General features: G+C 47.5%; 1 protein-coding gene across 2 annotated transcripts in view; it reads right to left on the reverse strand.

Annotated features, from left to right (window-relative positions):
• The window catches only part of DROSHA (drosha ribonuclease III), a 604,359-nt gene that overhangs the window by 19,624 nt on the left and 565,123 nt on the right, over positions 1–19,612 (reverse strand). For both annotated transcript variants that reach the window (XM_063922973.1, XM_063922974.1), the window contains one exon: positions 7,653–7,794. In XM_063922973.1, the coding sequence (XP_063779043.1) occupies positions 7,653–7,794 (142 nt within the window). The remainder of the gene's footprint in view (positions 1–7,652; positions 7,795–19,612) is intronic.

Raw genomic sequence — 19,612 nt, forward strand, 5'->3', positions numbered from 1 at the left:
AGAAGCAGGAGCACCCAGTTTGTTGGGTGCATACAGGATAAATAGCGAGTCAGTTTTCCTGACTCCAGCCGTCCTGGAAACATAAATTTTCAAGGCCCTGACTACGTCCAGCAACTTGGAATCCTCCACGTTACTAGTAGCCGCAGGCACTACAATAGGTTGGTTCAAGTGAAAAGCTGATACCACCTTAGGGAGAAACTGGGGACGAGTCCTCAATTCTGCCCTATCCATATGGAAAATCAGATAAGGGCTTTTGCATGACAAAGCCGCCAATTCTGAAACACGCCTGGCCGAAGCCAAGGCCAATAACATGACCACTTTCCACGTGAGATATTTAAGATCCACGGTCTTCAGTGGTTCAAACCAATGTGATTTTAGGAAATTCAACACCACGTTGAGATCCCAGGGTGCCACTGGAGGCACAAAAGGGGGCTGAATATGCAGCACTCCTTTTACAAATGTCTGAACTTCAGGTACTGAAGCTAGTTCTTTTTGGAAGAAAATCGACAGAGCCGATATCTGCACCTTAATGGAGCCTAATTTTAGGCCCATAGACACTCCTGCCCGTAGGAAGTGCAGAAATCGACCCAGCTGAAATTCCTCTGTTGGGGCCTTATTGGCCTCACACCAAGCAACATATTTCCGCCATATGCGGTGATAATGTTTTACAGTTACATCTTTCCTGGCTTTAATCAGCGTAGGAATGACATCCTCCGGAATGCTCTTCTCCTTTAGGATCCGGTGTTCAACCGCTATGCTGTCAAACGCAGACGCGGTAAGTCTTGGAACAGACAGGGCCCCTGCTGCAGCAGGTCCTGTCTGAGCGGCAGAGGCCATGGGTCCTCTGAGATCATCTCTTGAAGTTCCGGGTACCACGCTCTTCTTGGCCAATCCGGAACCACGAGTATTGTCCTTACTCCTCGTTTTCTTATTATTCTCAGTACCTTTGGTATGAGAGGCAGAGGAGGGAACACATAAACCGACTGGTACACCCACAGTGTCACTAGAGCGTCCACCGCTATCGCCTGAGGGTCCCTTGACCTGGCGCAATATCTCTCTAGTTTTTTGTTTAGGCGGGACGCCATCATGTCCACCTGTGGCCGTTCCCAACGATTTACAATCAGTGTGAAGACTTCTGGATGAAGTCCCCACTCTCCCGGGTGGAGATCGTGTCTGCTGAGGAAGTCTGCTTCCCAGTTGTCCACTCCCGGAATGAACACTGCTGACAGTGCTAACACGTGATTTTCCGCCCATCGGAGAATCCTTGTGGCTTCTGCCATCGCCGTCCTGCTTCTTGTGCCGCCCTGTCGGTTTACATGGGCGACTGCCGTGATGTTGTCTGATTGGATCAGTACCGGCTGGTTTTGAAGCAGGGATTTTGCCTGACTTAGGGCATTGTAAATGGCCCTCAGTTCTAGAATATTTATGTGTAGGGAAGTCTCCTGACTCGACCATAGTCCTTGGAAGTTTCTTCCCTGTGTGACTGCCCCCCAGCCTCGAAGGCTGGCATCCGTGGTCACCAGGACCCAGTCCTGTATGCCGAATCTGCGGCCCTCTAGAAGATGAGCACTCTGCAGCCACCACAGTAGAGACACCCTGGTTCTTGGAGACAGGGTTATTAGCCGATGCATCTGAAGATGCGATCCGGACCATTGGTCCAACAGGTCCCACTGAAAGATTCTGGCATGGAACCTGCCGAAAGGAATTGCTACGTAAGAAGCCACCATCTTTCCCAGGACTCGCGTGCAGTGATGCACCGACACCTGTTTTGGTTTCAGGAGGTTTCTGACTAGAGACGACAGCTCCATGGCTTTTTCCTCTGGGAGAAACACTTTTTTCTGGACTGTGTCCAGAATCATTCCCAGGAACAGTAGACGTGTCGTCGGAACCAGCTGTGACTTTGGAATATTTAGAATCCAACCGTGCTGGTGTAGCACCTCCTGAGATAGTGCTACTCCTACCAACAACTGCTCCTTGGATCTCGCCTTTATTAGGAGATCGTCCAAGTATGGGATAATTAAAACTCCCTTTTTTCGAAGGAGTATCATCATTTCCGCCATTACCTTGGTAAACACCCTCGGTGCCGTGGACAGACCAAACGGCAGCGTCTGGAATTGGTAATGGCAATTCTGTACCGCAAATCTGAGGTACTCCTGGTGAGGATGGTAAATGGGGACATGCAGGTAAGCATCCTTGATGTCCAGGGATACCATGTAATCCCCCTCGTCTAGACTTGCAATAACCGCCCTGAGCGATTCCATCTTGAACTTGAATTTTTTTATGTATGTGTTCAAGGATTTCAAATTTAAAATGGGTCTCACCGAACCGTCCGGTTTCGGTACCACAAACAGTGTGGAATAGTAACCCCGTCCTTGTTGAAGTAGGGGCACCTTGACTATAACGCGCTGGGAATACAGCTTGTGAATTGCCTCTAGCACAGCCTCCCTGTCCGAGGGAGTTGCTGGCAAGGCTGATTTGAGGAAACGGCGGGGAAGAGACGCCTCGAATTCCAGCTTGTACCCCTGAGATACTACTTGAAAGATCCAGGGATCCACCTGTGAGCGAGCCCACTGATCGCTGACATTTTTGAGGCGGCCCCCCACCGTACCTGGCTCCGCCTGTGGAGCCCCACCGTCATGCGGCGGACTTGGAAGAAGCGGGGGAGGACTTTTGCTCCTGGGAACTAGCTGTTTGTTGCAGCCTTTTTCCCCTACCTCTGCCTCTGGACAGAAAAGACCCGCCTTTTCCTCGCCTGTTTTTCTGGGTCCGAAAGGACTGTACCTGATAAAACGGCGCTTTTTTAGGCTGTGAGGGAACATTGGGTAAAAATGCTGACTTCCCAGCTGTCGCTGTGGAAACGAGGTCCGAGAGACCATCCCCGAATAACTCCTCACCCTTATAAGGCAAAACTTCCATGTGCCTTTTGGTTTTATATGCTCTATGGTTAGCAGAATAGTGTCCCTGTCTAGGGTGTCAATATTTTCTGACAGGGAATCTGACCACGCAGCGGCAGTACTGCACATCCATGCTGACGCAATAGCTGGTCTAAGTATAATGCCTGTGTGTGTATATACAGACTTCAGGATTGCCTCCTGTTTTCTATCCGCAGGCTCCTTCAGGGCGGCCGTATCCGGAGACGGAAGTGCCACCTTTTTAGACAAACGTGTGAGCGCTTTATCCACCCTAGGAGGTGTTTCCCAACGTGCCCTATCCTCTGGCGGGAAAGGGAACGCCATTAGTAATTTTTTTGAGATTATCAATCTTTTATTAGGGAAAGCCCACGCTTCTTCACACACTTCATTTAATTCTTCAGATGGGGGAAAAACTACGGGTAGTTTTTTCTCCCCAAACATAATACCCTTTTTTGTGGTACCTGGGTTTAAATCTGAAATGTGTAACACCTCTTTCATTGCCTCAATCATGCAGCGAATGGCCTTAGTGGACATTAGATTAGACTCATCGTCGTCGACACTGGTATCAGTATCCGTGTCGACATCTGGGTCTGCCATCTGAGGTAGCGGGCGTTTTAGAGCCCCTGATGGCCTTTGAGACACCTGGGCAGGCACAAGCTGAGAAGCCGGCTGTCCCGCATTTGGCATGTCGTCAAATTATTTGTGTAAGGAGTCGACACTTGCACGTAATTCCTTCCATAAAACCATCCACTCAGGTGTCTGCCCCGCAGGGGGTAACATCACTTCTACAGGCATCTGCTCCGCCTCCACATAATTTTCCTCCTCAAACATGTCGACACAGCCATACCGACACACCGCACACACACCGGGAATGCTCTAAACAGAGGACAGGACCCCACAGAAGCCCTTTGGGGAGACAGAGAGAGAGTATGCCAGCACACACCAGAGCGCTAAATACTGCAGGGACTAACTGAATTATGTCCCCTATAGCTGCTATAATATTTACTGCGCCTAAATTTAGTGCCCCCCCCTCTCTTTTTTACCCTTTTTCTGTAGTGTAGAATGCAGGGGAGAGCCAGGGAGCTTCCTTCCAGCGGAACTGTGAGGGAAAAATGGCGCCAGTGTGCTGAGGGGGATAGCTCCGCCCCTTTTTCGCAGACTATTCTCCCGCTTTTTTAAGGATTCTGGCAGGGGTAATTATCACATATATAGCCTCTGGGGCTATATATTGTGATTGTTTTGCCAGCCAAGGTGTTTTTATTGCTGCTCAGGGCGCCCCCCCCCAGCGCCCTGCACCCTCAGTGACCGGAGTGTGAAGTGTGTATGAGAAGCAATGGCGCACAGCTGCAGTGCTGTGCGCTACCTTGGAGAAGACAGAAGTCTTCATGCCGCCGATTTTCCGGACTTCTTCTTGCTTCTGGCTCTGTAAGGGGGACGGCGGCGCGGCTCCGGGACCGAACACCAAGGCCAGTTCCATGCGGTCGGTCCCTCTGGAGCTAATGGTGTCCAGTAGCCTAAGAAGCCCAAGCTAGCTGCAAGCAGGTAGGTTCGCTTCTTCTCCCCTAAGTCCCTCGTTGCAGTGAGCCTGTTGCCAGCAGGTCTCACTGTAAAATAAAAAACCTAAAATATACTTTCTTTCTAAGAGCTCAGGAGAGCCCCTAGTGTGCATCCAGCTCGGCCGGGCACAAAAATCTAACTGAGGCTTGGAGGAGGGTCATAGTGGGAGGAGCCAGTGCACACCAGGTAGTCTAAAAGCTTTCTTTTAGTTGTGCCCAGACTCCTGCGGAGCCGCTATTCCCCATGGTCCTTTCGGAGTTCCCAGCATCCACTAGGACGTTAGAGAAAGAATGTTATCCCTATCCAGGGTATCAAACTCAGATGACAAGTTATCTGCCCACTTTTCAATAGCGCTACTCACCCACGCTGAAGCAACGGCAGGTCTGAGTAGCGTACCCGTAGTGACATAAATGGATTTCAATGTATTTTCCTGCTTACGATCCACAGGTTCTTTTAGGGCTGCCGTGTCAGGAGACGGAAGCGCCACCTTTTTGGACAGCCGTGACAGAGCTTTGTCCACAGTGGGGGGTGACTCCCACTTTTCCCTATCCCCAGAGGGGAACGGATATGCCACCGGAATTCTCTTGGGAATCTGAAACTTCTTGTCAGGATTTTCTCAAACCTTTTCAAGAAGAGCGTTCAGTTCATGAGAGGGAGGAAACGTTACCTCAGGTTTCTTTCCTTTAAACATACAGACCCTTGTATCAGGAACAGCAGGGCCCTCCGTGATATGTAAAACGTCTTTTATCGCCACAATCATGTACTGAATGCTCTTAGCCAGTTTTGGATCTGGCATCACTATAGTCGACACTGGAGTCAGAGTCCGTGTCGGTATCTGTATCTTCTATCTGAGTAAATGAACGCTTTTGTGACCTCGAGGGGGTCTGAACCTGGGACAACACATCCTCTACAGATTTTTTCCATGCCTGGTTTTGAGACTCAAATTTATCCAATCTTTTATTTAACCGAACATTTACCCAATCAGGAGTCGGCGGTGCCGACAGGGTCACTCTCACAGCCGTTTTTCTCCCTGATCCAGTCTCCTCCTGGGAAGAGCACTCTGCCTCAGACATGTTGACACACGTGCACCGACACTCACAAACACACTGGGCATATAGGGTACAGACCCACAGTAAAGCCTGTCAGAGAAACACAGAGGCAGTTTGCCAGCTCACAACCCAGCGCTTATCCCGGTTATGAACACTTTTATATAAAGCCCCAGACCTGTTAGCGCTTTTATATTACATTAAATAGCACCAAATATACTGTGCCCCCCCCCCCCCCCCCCCTGTTTTGCACCCTGTTACTTGTACAGCAGTAGAGAGGAAGGCCAGCGTCTCTGCAGCTCTGTGGAGAGAAAATGGCACTGCTGAGAGCTGTGAGGGCTAAGCCACGCCCCCTCAATGGCGCGCTTCAGCCCCGCTATTTTATCAAATATTTATACTGGCGGGGGACCAGATTCAGTGCCTAGGTACTTAAAAACCACTTTTGCCAGGTCATATTGAGGATTTACATGCTGCCAAGGGCGCCCCCCACCCCCCCACGCCCTGCACCCTGTAGTGCTGCTGTGTGTGGGAGCATGGCGCGCAGCGCGGCCGCTGTGTGGTACCTCAAAGCCATCACTGAAGTCTTCTGATCTTCTTCTACTCATCCGTCTTCAGACTTTTGGCTCTGCAGGGGGGGTGACGGCGGGCTCCGGGAACGAGCATCTAGGCGTACCTAGCGTTCAGACCCTCAGGAGCTAATGGTGTCCTGTAGCCAAAGAAGCAGCGCCTTGAAACTCACAGAAGTAGGTCTGCTTCTCTCCCCTAAGTCCCACGATGCAGGGAGACTGTTGCCAGCAGGTCTCCCTGAAAATAATAAACCTAACATAAGTCTTTTTCTGAGAAACTCTGGAGAGCTCCCCAGTGTGCAACCAGTCTCACTGGGCACAGATTCTAAACTGGAGTCTGGAGGAGGGGCATAGAGGGAGGAGCCAGTTCACACCCCTTTTAATGTCTTAAAGTGCCCATGTCTCCTGCGGATCCCGTCTATACTCCATGGTTCTTGAAGTGTCCCCAGCATCCTCTAGGACGTAAGGAGAAATAAATGATAATATCTTTTGTTTAAATACCTGTTTTACTGGTGTACTACAGGCGCCAGCAGGTAGTTAAAGTCTGAAGAATGCTAGCACTTGTGGTTCGACATGTGCCATCCTGACTGGGGAGTCTTGCTGGGACTTGTATGCCACCCGTAAAACAATATAATTGAATTACTATTACCTCCATACCCAAAGCCATGGGGATGTGGAGAAGAGCCTTGGGATTTCATCCCAGGGATGGTTGTCTTTTGGATGGAGTCCCCACATTCCTTGGGATTCCAGCCCTGGGCTGACCAGTCTGGGGCTGCTTGCCATTATGACACGGGGACTTTACGCTATGTGTACCCATGCTATAGCATCTGCCCCATGACTGATTCAGCCTGGTACTGGCTTTTGGAAAATAAAGAGAACCACGTGTCATTTTTCCCTTACCAGCCCAAAGCTCAGAGTGCATTTTTATTTCTCCAAAATGTAACCATTTATTTTTCACTGGCGAAGCCTGCACAGATCATAGTGAAGGGCTTTCACGCTGCAGCAGATTGACGGTGGGTTTGATGCTGCATCTTTGCTGTATTGGGGTGCAAAATCCAATGAGTTTCAACATTGGCTTTTAAATGACAGTCAAAACCGATACTGTATTTTAACTTGTAACTCCCCTTGCAACTTTCTGACTGCATATTACTGTGTTGTGAGCAAATGTCTTAGGGGCAGATTCAATTAGCAGCGGGACTTACCACACCGCTGCAGCTGTGTCCAAAGCTATTCAAATACTGCCTATTACACTGAGTGGGTAAGCTTTGAGGATGTACTTAAAGTAGATTTTTCCTTGCAGCCTCTGGAGCTGCGAGGAACAATCTGCATTAAGTGTACTCTCTGGCGTTTACCGTGCGGGGTCATTTCATAGCTCTGGGCACTTTACCCGGGAGCTACCAGTTAACAGGGGTTAGCAGCAAGCTTACCGTGAGTAGACATTGCCAAATAATTGAATAACTTCAGGCATTTTCAGGTAACAAATGCTTTCCCAACCATAAAAGCCACATAATAAACCACTATATATTAAATATTCACTGCTCTATAGGTATGAGGATTTTTAGGTAACATACATTCAAGCAGATCAGCCAAGGTCTTGGTCCTGAGGGCCACGGGCCTCTTTGTTTTATCATTTGTGATGGCAAACTCCTGCATACCCAGTTCTTCCGCTACCTTGGCCTGGGTCCTGTTGTTCACCAGCGAACTACGCAGCAGCTGCAAGATATACAGAGAACAAGATAATGAGGGGACATAAAACACAGTAACACAATCCAAAATCCTGACATCTTAACTAATGAGACCACTTAAGATCAGCTCTTAGTGTTCTTAGAGCAGGTATGTGTCTTCATAACTCAAACAAATTCTCAAATTCAAGCCAAAACAAAACAAAAGAACAAGCCGATCATGGTGATTTTAAAGTATTAGCATTTTACTTAATTTATGAATGCTTTCTGGCTTAAGTTCTGCATTCCTGACTGACTCATAATTTGATGAAAACTTTTCCTTACGGAAAGATCTCATTATTTCTAAAGCCATTCCCTTTATTAAATCTGTTCCTCACAAGCTGTCACTCTTAAGGTATTTTAGACAGATTAGGGCACCCAATGTTACATGAAAGATAAATGCTCATCATGAATAAGAAGAACTTTCTGTTACAGATCTTGGCGATGTCAGTCATGTTTGACAAGAGTTGGTAATTATCGTTCAGGATAACATTGTTTCCAGGATCACCAGAGCTTGGCTTTATTTCATCACGCATACATATATGTATGTATATAAAGTGTATATAGCGCTCTATCACATGCAACAAAACGAATACTCTCTACACGGCGATGTAAAGGACATATAGATGGACACTCACAGCTAGAAGGGGATAACTGCAACCTCCCTATTTATTTATAATATATACGTGTAATACATGTAAAAATCCTGTGAAATACACTTTATAGACAAATTTATGTGGACATCTGAATATGACACCCATATCTGCTTGCTGAATACCTCATTTCAAAACAATGGGAATTAGTATGTAGTTGGGCCTCCAATTTGCTGATATAGCAGGCTCCCAATTTGCTGATATAGCAGGCTCCATTCTTCCGGGAAGGATTACCACTAGGAACTGGTCGTGGGAATTTGCTGATATAGCAGGCGCCATTCTCCTGAGAAGGCTTTCCACTAGGAAATAGCTGCAGGGATTTGCTGATATAACAGGCCCCATTCCTGTGGGAAGGATTACCACTAGGAAATGGCTGCAAGGACTTGCAGGCACCATTCTTCCGGGAAGACTTGCCCCTAGGAAATGGCTGTAGGGATTTGCGGATATGACAGGCCCCATTCTTCCAGGAAGGCTTACCACTAGGAACTGGCTGTAAGAATTTGCTGATATAACATACCCCATTCTACCGGGAAGGATTACCACTAGGAAATGGCTGTAGGAATTTGATAATCTAGCAGGCCCCATTCTTCAGGGAAAGCTTACCACTACATTTTGGGAAACGGTTGTAAGGATTTGCACACATTCAGCCTATAAGTATTACAGAGGTTAGGTACTGATGTTGGGCGAGATGACATGGCTCACACTCAGCACTCCATGGAGTAGAGATCAAGGGGTATATCCAATTAAAGTAGGTTCCATTCCGACATGTATTTGTAGGAATGGATCCGACAACCCCTATCCAATCCCATCTAAAACTCAACTTTTTCAAGTCGAATTTAGATGGGACCCAGAGGAGGAGAGGGGGGGCGAGCCGCGGGGGGACAGCAAGCAGCAGCCAGAGGAGATCAGCGCGCAGCAGGATGTCACTCAGCCGCCCGACCTCACGGCAGCTTCCACCCGGCTCCAGCAGCTGGCGGGTGAGTGACACCCAGCTGCAGCACTACTGTAGCGCTGATCTCCCTTTATGCCTGCCGGCTGTCCCCCCGTCTCCCTGCGGCTCCCCCCCCCCCCCCCCCCTCGCCTCCTCTGGGTCCATCTCATTCCGACATCATTTTGATGTCGGATTGAGATGGTCGAAAACGGTGCCAAAACCTGTCAGATTTGGCCCCGTTTTCGACATCAACACGTGGATCGGCAGCTTTTCCGCCGATCCACGTGCTTTTTGACAAGTCGAATGCCTCGACTTGTCGAAAAGCTTTGAATAGGTCGAATCAGGATTTGACCTTAAAAAGTCGAAAACTGCCGCAGTTTTCGACTGCAATTGAATATACCCCCAAGCCAGTTAAATTCTTTCACCATAAACTCGGTTAACCTTATTTGAATGGATTTCTCTTTGTGCACTAATGGCATGCTGAAAAGGAAAAGGGCCTTCACCAAACAGTTGTCACACAGCTGGAAGCATATAAATTTGTATAATGCCTTTGTATGCTGCACCATTAAGTATTCCCATCAAAAACAGCTCCAGACCATTATTTATCCTCCTACAAACTTCACAGTTGGCATTCTGCATTTAGACAGGAAGAATTCTCCTGGCATTCAACAAAGATTCATCCATTACACTGCCAGATGGTAAAGCGTGATTCGTTACACCATAGCCCAATGACGGTGAGCCTTCCAGGGAAACCCAGTCTATGAAGCTCCCAATGAACAGTTCTTATGCTGACAGTGCAAATGAGGATACAGGATTTTAAGGTGCTACAGTATGTGCTTCAGCATTTGGTAGACCTGTTCTGTGAGCTAGTGTGGCCAATTTCTTTGCGGTTTATGCTGTTCCCATGTCACAGAACTGGTCAGAATGACCCATTCCACTGCTAATGTCGGACTATGGCGATTGTACATTTGCTTAATTTTAGTAAATATCCTTAAATTTGCTGAGTAATAATGTCACATGTCATGTGATTCATTTTGAAAGTGGTCTGTAATGGAATTTATAACTGTCATTGAAGGCAAAGCACACCAGAACATGAAGATCACTTCACAGCAAAAATAACATAAAAACAATGCGTATAAAATTGAAACCTGGGTATTATAAGGGAGAACATATTATCCACTGTATAAACAAAATTAAATGGATATTAGAAGCTATCTCTGCATGTGACTCACATTATAGCGCACTCTGAATTGTGAAAATGTATATCTATATATAGTCACACACACCCATATTATCTCTCTATGTATATCTATACAGTATATCTATATCTACTTGTAGGTAGATATTTATCTATTGCTCTCCCTCTCTTCTACATATATTTAATATATGTGAGATTACAACGGATAACCTGCTACAAACAGAAACTTAATTCATAAGCAAAATGCACTGGGCAATACAACTTACCGATTTTATATCTCACTACTTCCTTTTGATTATTTTGTATTGGTTCCATCACACTCTTTCAAAAACCTCTATTAAATCCCATAATGTTTGACAAGCTGTCTCTTACTAACTAGTGGCTTGTGGGGGAGTTTTGGTGCATATGTGTGATGAGATCAGTCTTGCAGGGTTTGAGAGCATGTGGGTAAAGTTTGTAGCAAGTGGTAATCTCTGAGCATGTGGGGCTATGTTGTAGCAAGAGAGGTTTGAGTGGCATGTGGCATTTGCTATGAGTGGCATGTGGCATTTGCTATGAGTGGCATGTGGCATTTGCTATGAGTGGCATGTGGCATTTGCTATGAGTGGCATGTGGCATTTGCTATGAGTGGCATGTGGCATTTGCTATGAGTGGAATGTGGCATTTGCTATGAGTGGCATGTGGCATTTGCTATGAGTGGCATGTGGCATTTTCTATGAGTGGCATGTGGCATTTGCTATGAGTGGCATGTGGCATTTGCTATGAGTGGCATGTGGCATTTGCTATGAGTGGCATGGGCGTGTTGAGACTAGAGATGAGCGGGTTCGGTTCCTCGGAAACCGAACCCGCCCGAACTTCAGTTTTTTTACACGGGTCCGAGCGACTCGGATCTTCCCGCCTTGCTCGGTTAACCCGAGCGCGCCCGAACGTCATCATCCCGCTGTCGGATTCTCGCGAGGCTCGGATTCTATCGCGAGACTCGGATTCTATATAAGGAGCCGCGCGTCGCCGCCATTTTCACACGTGCATTGAGATTGATAGGGAGAGGACGTGGCTGGCGTCCTCTCCGTTTATAGAGAGTGAGACTACTAGAGTAGAGAGAGACACAGTATTATTTACTTTAGTAATTTTGGGGAGCATTAGGAGGAGTACTACTACTTGCTGAAGTGATAGTGTGACTGTATATCTGACTTGTGGGGGAGACAGTGGGGAGCAGTTAGAGTCTGAGAGCAGGAGTACATATTTTAACGTACAGTGCACACTTTTGCTGGCACTCTGCTGCCAGAGTGCCACACTGCCATTGTGACCACACTGACCACCAGTATATATTGTGATTGTCTGCTTCGGAGTACTTCTTGCAAGTTGCTGATAGTGTGACCAGTGACCTGACCACCAGTTTAATTAATCACCACCAGTTTAATATATATATATATATATATATATATATATATATATATACATACATATATATAATTGTATATAATAATAAGAATTTACTTACCGATAATTCTATTTCTCGGAGTCCGTAGTGGATGCTGGGGTTCCTGAAAGGACCATGGGGAATAGCGGCTCCGCAGGAGACAGGGCACAAAAAGTAAAGCTTTAGGATCAGGTGGTGTGCACTGGCTCCTCCCCCTATGACCCTCCTCCAAGCCTCAGTTAGGATACTGTGCCCGGACGAGCGTACACAATAAGGAAGGATTTATGAATCCCGGGTAAGACTCATACCAGCCACACCAATCACACTGTACAACCTGTGATCTGAACCCAGTTAACAGTATGATAACAGCGGAGCCTCTGAAAGATGGCTCACAACAATAATAACCCGATTTTTGTAACTATGTACAAGTATTGCAGATAATCCGCACTTGGGATGGGCGCCCAGCATCCACTACGGACTCCGAGAAATAGAATTATCGGTAAGTAAATTCTTATTTTCTCTATCGTCCTAGTGGATGCTGGGGTTCCTGAAAGGACCATGGGGATTATACCAAAGCTCCCAAACGGGCGGGAGAGTGCGGATGACTCTGCAGCACCGAATGAGAGAACTCCAGGTCCTCCTTAGCCAGGTTATCAAATTTGTAGGATTTTACAAACGTGTTTGCACCTGACTAAATAGCCGCTCGGCAAAGTTGTAAAGCCGAGACCCCTCGGGCAGCCGCCCAAGATGAGCCCACCTTCCTTGTGGAATGGGCATTTACATATTTTGGCTGTGGCAGGCCTGCCACAGAATGTGCAAGCTGAATTGTATTACACATCCAACTAGCAAAAGTCTGCTTAGAAGCAAGAGCACCCAGTTTGTTGGGTGCATACAGGATAACAGCAAGTCAGTTTTCCTGACTCCAGCCGTCCTGGAACCTATATTTTCAGGGCCCTGACCACATCTAGCAACTTGGAGTCCTCCAAGTCCCTAGTAGGCGCAAGACACCACAATAAGCTGGTTCAGGTGAAACACTGACACCACCTTAGGGAGAGAACTGGGGACGAGTCCGCAGCTCTGCCCTGTCCGAATGGACAAACAGATATGGGCTTTTTTGAGAAAAAAACCACCAATTTGACACTCGCCTGGTCCAGGCCAGGTCCAAGAGCATGTTCACTTTTCATGTGAGATGCTTCAAATCCACAGATTTGACTGGTTTTAAACCAATGTGTTTTGAGGAATCCCAGAACTACGTTGAGATCCCACAGTGCCACTGGAGGCACAAAAGGGGGTTGTATATGCAATACTCCCTTGACAAACTTCTGGACTTCAGGAACTGAAGCCAATTCTTTCTGGAAGAAAAATCGACAGGGCCGAAATTTGAACCTTAATGGACCCCAATTTGAGGCCCATAGACACTCCTGTTTGCAGGAAATGCAGGAATCGACCGAGTTGAAATTTCTTCGTGGGGCCTTCCTGGCCTCACACCACGCAACATATTTTCGCCACATGTGATGATAATGTTGTGCGGTCACCTCCTTTCTGGCTTTGACCAGGGTAGGAATGACCTCTTCCTGAATGCCTTTTCCCTTAGGATCCGGCGTTCCACCGCCATGCCGTCAAACGCAGCTGCGGTAAGTCTTGGAACAGACATGGTACTTGCTGAAACAAGTCCCTTCTTAGCGGCAGAGGCCATAAGTCCTCTGTGAGCATCTCTTGAAGTTCCGGGTACCAAGTCCTTCTTGGCCAATCCGGAGCCATGAGTATAGTTCTTACTCCTCTACGTCTTATAATTCTCAGTACCTTAGGTATGAAAAGCAGAGGATGGAACACATACACCGACTGGTACACCCACGGTGTTACCAGAACGTCCACAGCTATTGCCTGAGGGTCTCTTAACCTGGCGCAATACCTGTCCCGTTTTTTGTTCAGACGGGACGCCATCATGTCCACCTTTGGTAATTCCCAACGGTTTACAATCATGTGGAAAACTTCCTCATGAAGTTCCCACTCTGCCGGGTGGAGGTCGTGCCTACTGAGGAAGTCTGCTTCCCAGTTTCCATTCCTGGAATGAAACACTGCTGACAGTGCTATCACATGATTTTCCGCCCAGCGAAAAGTCCTTGCAGTTTTTGCCACTGCCCTCCTGCTTCTTGTGCCGCCCTGTCTATTTACGTGGGCGACTGCCGTGATGTTTTATCCCACTGGATCAATACCGGCTGACCTTGAAGCAGAGGTCTTGCTAAGCTTAGAGCATTATAAATTTACCCTTAGCTATATTTATGTGGAGAAAAGTCTCCAGACTTGATCACACTCCCTGGAAATTTTTTCCTTGTGTGACTGCTCCCCAGCCTCTCGGGCTGGCCTCCGTGGTCACCAACATCCAAAACTGAATGCCGAATCTGCGGCCCTCTAGAAGATGAGCACTCTGTAACCACCACAGGAGAGACACCCTTGTCCTTGGATATAGGGTTATCCGCTGATGCATCTGAAGATGCGATCCGGACCATTTGTCCAGCAGATCCCACTGAAAAGTTCTTGCATGAAATCTGCCGACTGGAATTGCTTCGAAGGAAGTCACCATTTTTTTACCATGGCCCTTGTGCAATGATGCACTGATTTTAGGAGGTTCCTGACTAGCTCGGATAACTCCCTGGCTTTCTCTTCCGGGAGAAACACCTTTTTCTGGACTGTGTCCAGAATCATCCCTAAGCACAGGAGACTTGTTGTCGGGATCATGCTACTCCGACCTCCAACTGTTCCCTGGACTTTGCCCTTATCAGGAGATCGTCCAAGTAAGGGATAATTAAGACGCCTTTTCTTCGAAGAAGAACCATCATTTCGGCCATTACCTTGGTAAAGACCCGGGGTGCCGTGGACAATCCAAACGGCAGCGTCTGAAACTGATAGTGACAGTTCTGTACCACGAACCTGAGGTACCCTTAGTGATAAGGGCAAATTTGGGACATGGAGGTAAGCATCCCTGATGTCTCGGGACACCATATAGTCCCCTTCTTCCCGGTTCGTTATCACTGCTCTGAGTGACTCCATCTTGATTTGAACCTTTGTAAGTGTTCAAATTTTTTTAGATTTAGAATAGGTCTCACCTAGCCTTCTGGCTTCAGTACCACAATATAGTGTGGAATAATACCCCTTTTCTTGTTGTAGGAGGGGTAATTTAATTATCACCTGCTGGGAATACAGCTCGTGAATTGTTTCCCATACTGCCTCCTTGTCGGAGGGAGACCTTGGTAAAGCAGACTTCAGGAGCCTGCGCAGGGGAAACGTCTCGACATTCCAATCTGTACCCCTGGGATACTACTTGTAGGATCCAGGGGTCCTGTACGGTCTCAGCGTCATGCTGAGAGCTTGTCAGAAGCGGTGGAACGCTTCTGTTCCTGGGAATGGGCTGCCTGCTGCAGTCTTCTTCCCTTTCCTCTATCCCTGGGCAGATATGACTCTTATAGGGACGAAAGGACTGAAGCTGAAAAGACGGTGTCTTTTTCTGCAGAGATGTGACTTAGGGTAAAAAACGGTGGATTTTCCAGCAGTTGCCGTGGCCACCAGGTCCGATGGACCGACCCCAAATAACTCCTCTTCCTTTATACGGCAATACACCTTTGTGCCGTTTGGAATCTGCATCACCTGACCACTGTCGTGTCCATAAACATCTTCTGGCAGATATGGACATCGCACTTACTCTTGATGCCAGAGTGCAAATATCCCTCTGTGCATCTCGCATATATAGAAATGCATCCTTTAAATGCTCTATAGTCAATAAAATACTGTCCCTGTCAAGGGTATCAATATTTTTAGTCAGGGAATCCGACCAAGCCACCCCAGCTCTGCACATCCAGGCTGAGGCGATCGCTGGTCGCAGTATAACACCAGTATGTGTGTATATACTTTTTATGATATTTTCCAGCCTCCTGTCAGCTGGCTCCTTGAGGACGGCCCTATCTATAGACGGTACCGCCACTTGTTCTGATAAGCGTGTGAGCGCCTTATCCACCCTAAGGGGTGTTTCCCAACGCGCCCTAACTTCTGGCGGGAAAGGGTATACCGCCCATATTTTCTATCGGGGGGAACCCACGCATCATCACACACTTCATTTAATTTATCTGATTCAGGAAAAACTACGGTAGTTTTTTCACATCCCACATAATACCCTCTTTTGTGGTACTTGTAGTATCAGAAATATGTAACACCTCCTTCATTGCCCTTAACGTGTGGCCCTAATAAGGAATACGTTTGTTTATTCACCGTCGACACTGGATTCAGTGTCCCTGTCTGTGTCTGTGTCGACCGACTAAAGTAAACGGGCGTTTTAAAAACCCCTGACGGTGTTTTTGAGACGTCTGGACCGGTACTAATTGTTTGTCGGCCGTCTCATGTCGTCAACCGACCTTGCCGCGTGTTGACATTATCACGTAATTCCCTAAATAAGCCATCCATTCCGGTGTCGACTCCCTAGAGAGTGACATCACCATTACAGGCAATTGCTCCGCCTCCTCACCAACATCGTCCTCATACATGTCGACACACACGTACCGACACACAGCACACACACAGGGAATGCTCTGATAGAGGACAGGACCTACTAGCCCTTTGGAGAGACAGAGGGAGAGTTTGCCAGCACACACCAAAAACGCTATAATTATATAGGGACAACCTTATATAAGTGTTTTCCCTTATAGCATCTTTTTTATATATTTCTAACGCCGAATTAGTGCCCCCCCTCTCTGTTTTAACCCTGTTTCTGTAGTGCAGTGCAGGGGAGAGCCTGGGAGCCTTCCCTCCAGCCTTTCTGTGAGGGAAAATGGCGCTGTGTGCTGAGGAGACAGGCCCCGCCCCTTTTTCGGCGGCCTCGTCTCCCGCTCTTAACGGATTCTGGCAGGGGTTAAATATCTCCATATAGCCCCCGGAGGCTATATGTGAGGTATTTTTAGCCAAAAATAGGTTTTCATTGCCTCCCAGGGCGCCCCCCTTCCAGCGCCCTGCACCCTCAGTGACTGCCGTGTGAAGTGTGCTGAGAGGAAATGGCGCACAGCTGCAGTGCTGTGCGCTACCTTAAGAAGACTGAGGAGTCTTCATGCCGCCGATTCTGGACCTTCTTCTTGTTTCAGCATCTGCAAGGGGGCCGGCGGCGAGGCTCCGGTGACCATCCAGGCTGTACCTGTGATCGTCCCTCTGGAGCTAATGTCCAGTAGCCAAAGAAGCCAATCCATCCTGCACGCAGGTGAGTTCACTTCTTCTCCCCTAAGTCCCTCGTTGCAGTGATCCTGTTGCCAGCAGGACTCACTGTAAAATAAAAAACCTAAGCTAAACTTTTCTAAGCAGCTCTTTAGGAGAGCCACCTAGATTGCACCCTTCTCGGCCGGGCACAAAAATCTAACTGAGGCTTGGAGGAGGGTCATAGGGGGAGGAGCCAGTGCACACCACCTGATCCTAAAGCTTTACTTTTTGTGCCCTGTCTCCTGCGGAGCCGCTATTCCCCATGGTCCTTTCAGGAACCCCAGCATCCACTAGGACGATAGAGAAATATATATAATTGTATATGTATACCACCTACCCGTGTTTTTTTTTTTTTTCTTTCTTCTTGATACATACTACTATAGTAGCTTACTGTAGCAGTCTGCGGTGCTGCTGAGCTGACAGTGTCCAGCAGGTCCGTCATCAGTCATTACATAATAAATATATATACCTGTCCGGCTGCAGTACTAGTGATATTATATATATATATATATATATATATATTAATTTCATCTCATTATCATCCAGTCTATATTAGCAGCAGACACAGTACGGTAGTCCACGGCTGTAGCTACCTCTGTGTCGGCAGTCGCTGGTCCATCCATAATTGTATACCACCTACCCGTGGTTTTTTTTTTTCTCTTTCTTCTTGATACATACTACTATAGTAGCTTACTGTAGCAGTCTGCGGTGCTGCTGAGCTGACAGTGTCCAGCAGGTCCGTCATCAGTCATTACATAATAAATATATATACCTGTCCGGCTGCAGTACTAGTGATATTATATATATATATATATATTAATTTCAGCTCATTATCATTCAGTCTATATTAGCAGCAGACACAGTACGGTAGTCCGCGGCTGTAGCTACCTCTGTGTCGGCAGTCGCTGGTCCATCCATAAGTATACTAGTATCCATCCATCTCCATTGTTTACCTGAGGTGCCTTTTAGTTGTGCCTATTAAAATATGGAGAACAAAAATGTTGAGGTTCCAAAATTAGGGAAAGATCAAGATCCACTTCCACCTCGTGCTGAAGCTGCTGCCACTAGTCATGGCCGAGACGATGAAATGCCAGCAACGTCGTCTGCCAAGGCCGATGCCCAATGTCATAGTACAGAGCATGTAAAATCCAAAACACCAAATATCAGTAAAAAAAGGACTCCAAAATCTAAAATAAAACTGTCGTCGGAGAAGCGTAAACTTGCCAATATGCCATATACCACACGGAGTGGCAAGGAACGGCTGAGGCCCTGGCCTATGTTCATGGCTAGTGGTTCAGCTTCACATGAGGATGGAAGCACTCAGCCTCTCGCTAGAAAAATGAAAAGACTCAAGCTGGCAAAAGCACAGCAAAGAACTGTGCGTTCTTCCAAATCCCAAATCCACAAGGAGAGTCCAATTGTGTCGGTTGCGATGCCTGACCTTCCCAACACTGGACGTGAAGAGCATGCGCCTTCCACCATTTGCACTCCCCCTGCAAGTGCTGGAAGGAGCACCCGCAGTCCAGTTCCTGATAGTCAGATTGAAGATGTCAGTGTTGAAGTACACCAGGATGAGGAGGATATGGGTGTTGCTGGCGCTGGGGAGGAAATTGACAAGGAGGATTCTGATGGTGAGGTGGTTTGTTTAAGTCAGGCACCCGGGGAGACACCTGTTGTCCGTGGGAGGAATAGGGCCGTTGACATGCCTGGTGAAAATACCAAAAAAATCAGCTCTTCGGTGTGGAAGTATTTCAACAGAAATGCGGACAACATTTGTCAAGCCGTGTGTTGCCTTTGTCAAGCTGTAATAAGTAGGGGTAAGGACGTTAACCACCTCGGAACATCCTCCCTTATACGTCATCTGCAGCGCATTCATAATAAGTCAGTGACAAGTTCAAAAACTTTGGGCGACAGCGGAAGCAGTCCACTGACCAGTAAATCCCTTCCTCTTGTAACCAAGCTCACGCAAACCACCCCACCAACTCCCTCAGTGTCAATTTCCTCCTTCCCCAGGAATGCCAATAGTCCTGCAGGCCATGTCACTGGCAATTCTGACGAGTCCTCTCCTGCCTGGGATTCCTCCGATGCATCCTTGCGTGTAACGCCTACTGCTGCTGGCGCTGCTGTTGTTGCTGCTGGGAGTCGATGGTCATCCCAGAGGGGAAGTCGTAAGCCCACTTTTACTACTTCCACCAAGCAATTGACTGTCCAACAGTCCTTTGCGAGGAAGATGAAATATCACAGCAGTCATCCTGTTGCAAAGCGGATAACTGAGGCCTTGACAACTATGTTGGTGTTAGACGTGCATCCGGTATCCGCCGTTAGTTCACAGGGAACTAGACAATTTATTGAGGTAGTGTGCCCCCGTTACCA

This window comes from Pseudophryne corroboree, chromosome 5, assembly GCF_028390025.1.
Source record: "Pseudophryne corroboree isolate aPseCor3 chromosome 5, aPseCor3.hap2, whole genome shotgun sequence".
Lineage (NCBI taxonomy): Eukaryota > Metazoa > Chordata > Amphibia > Anura > Myobatrachidae > Pseudophryne > Pseudophryne corroboree.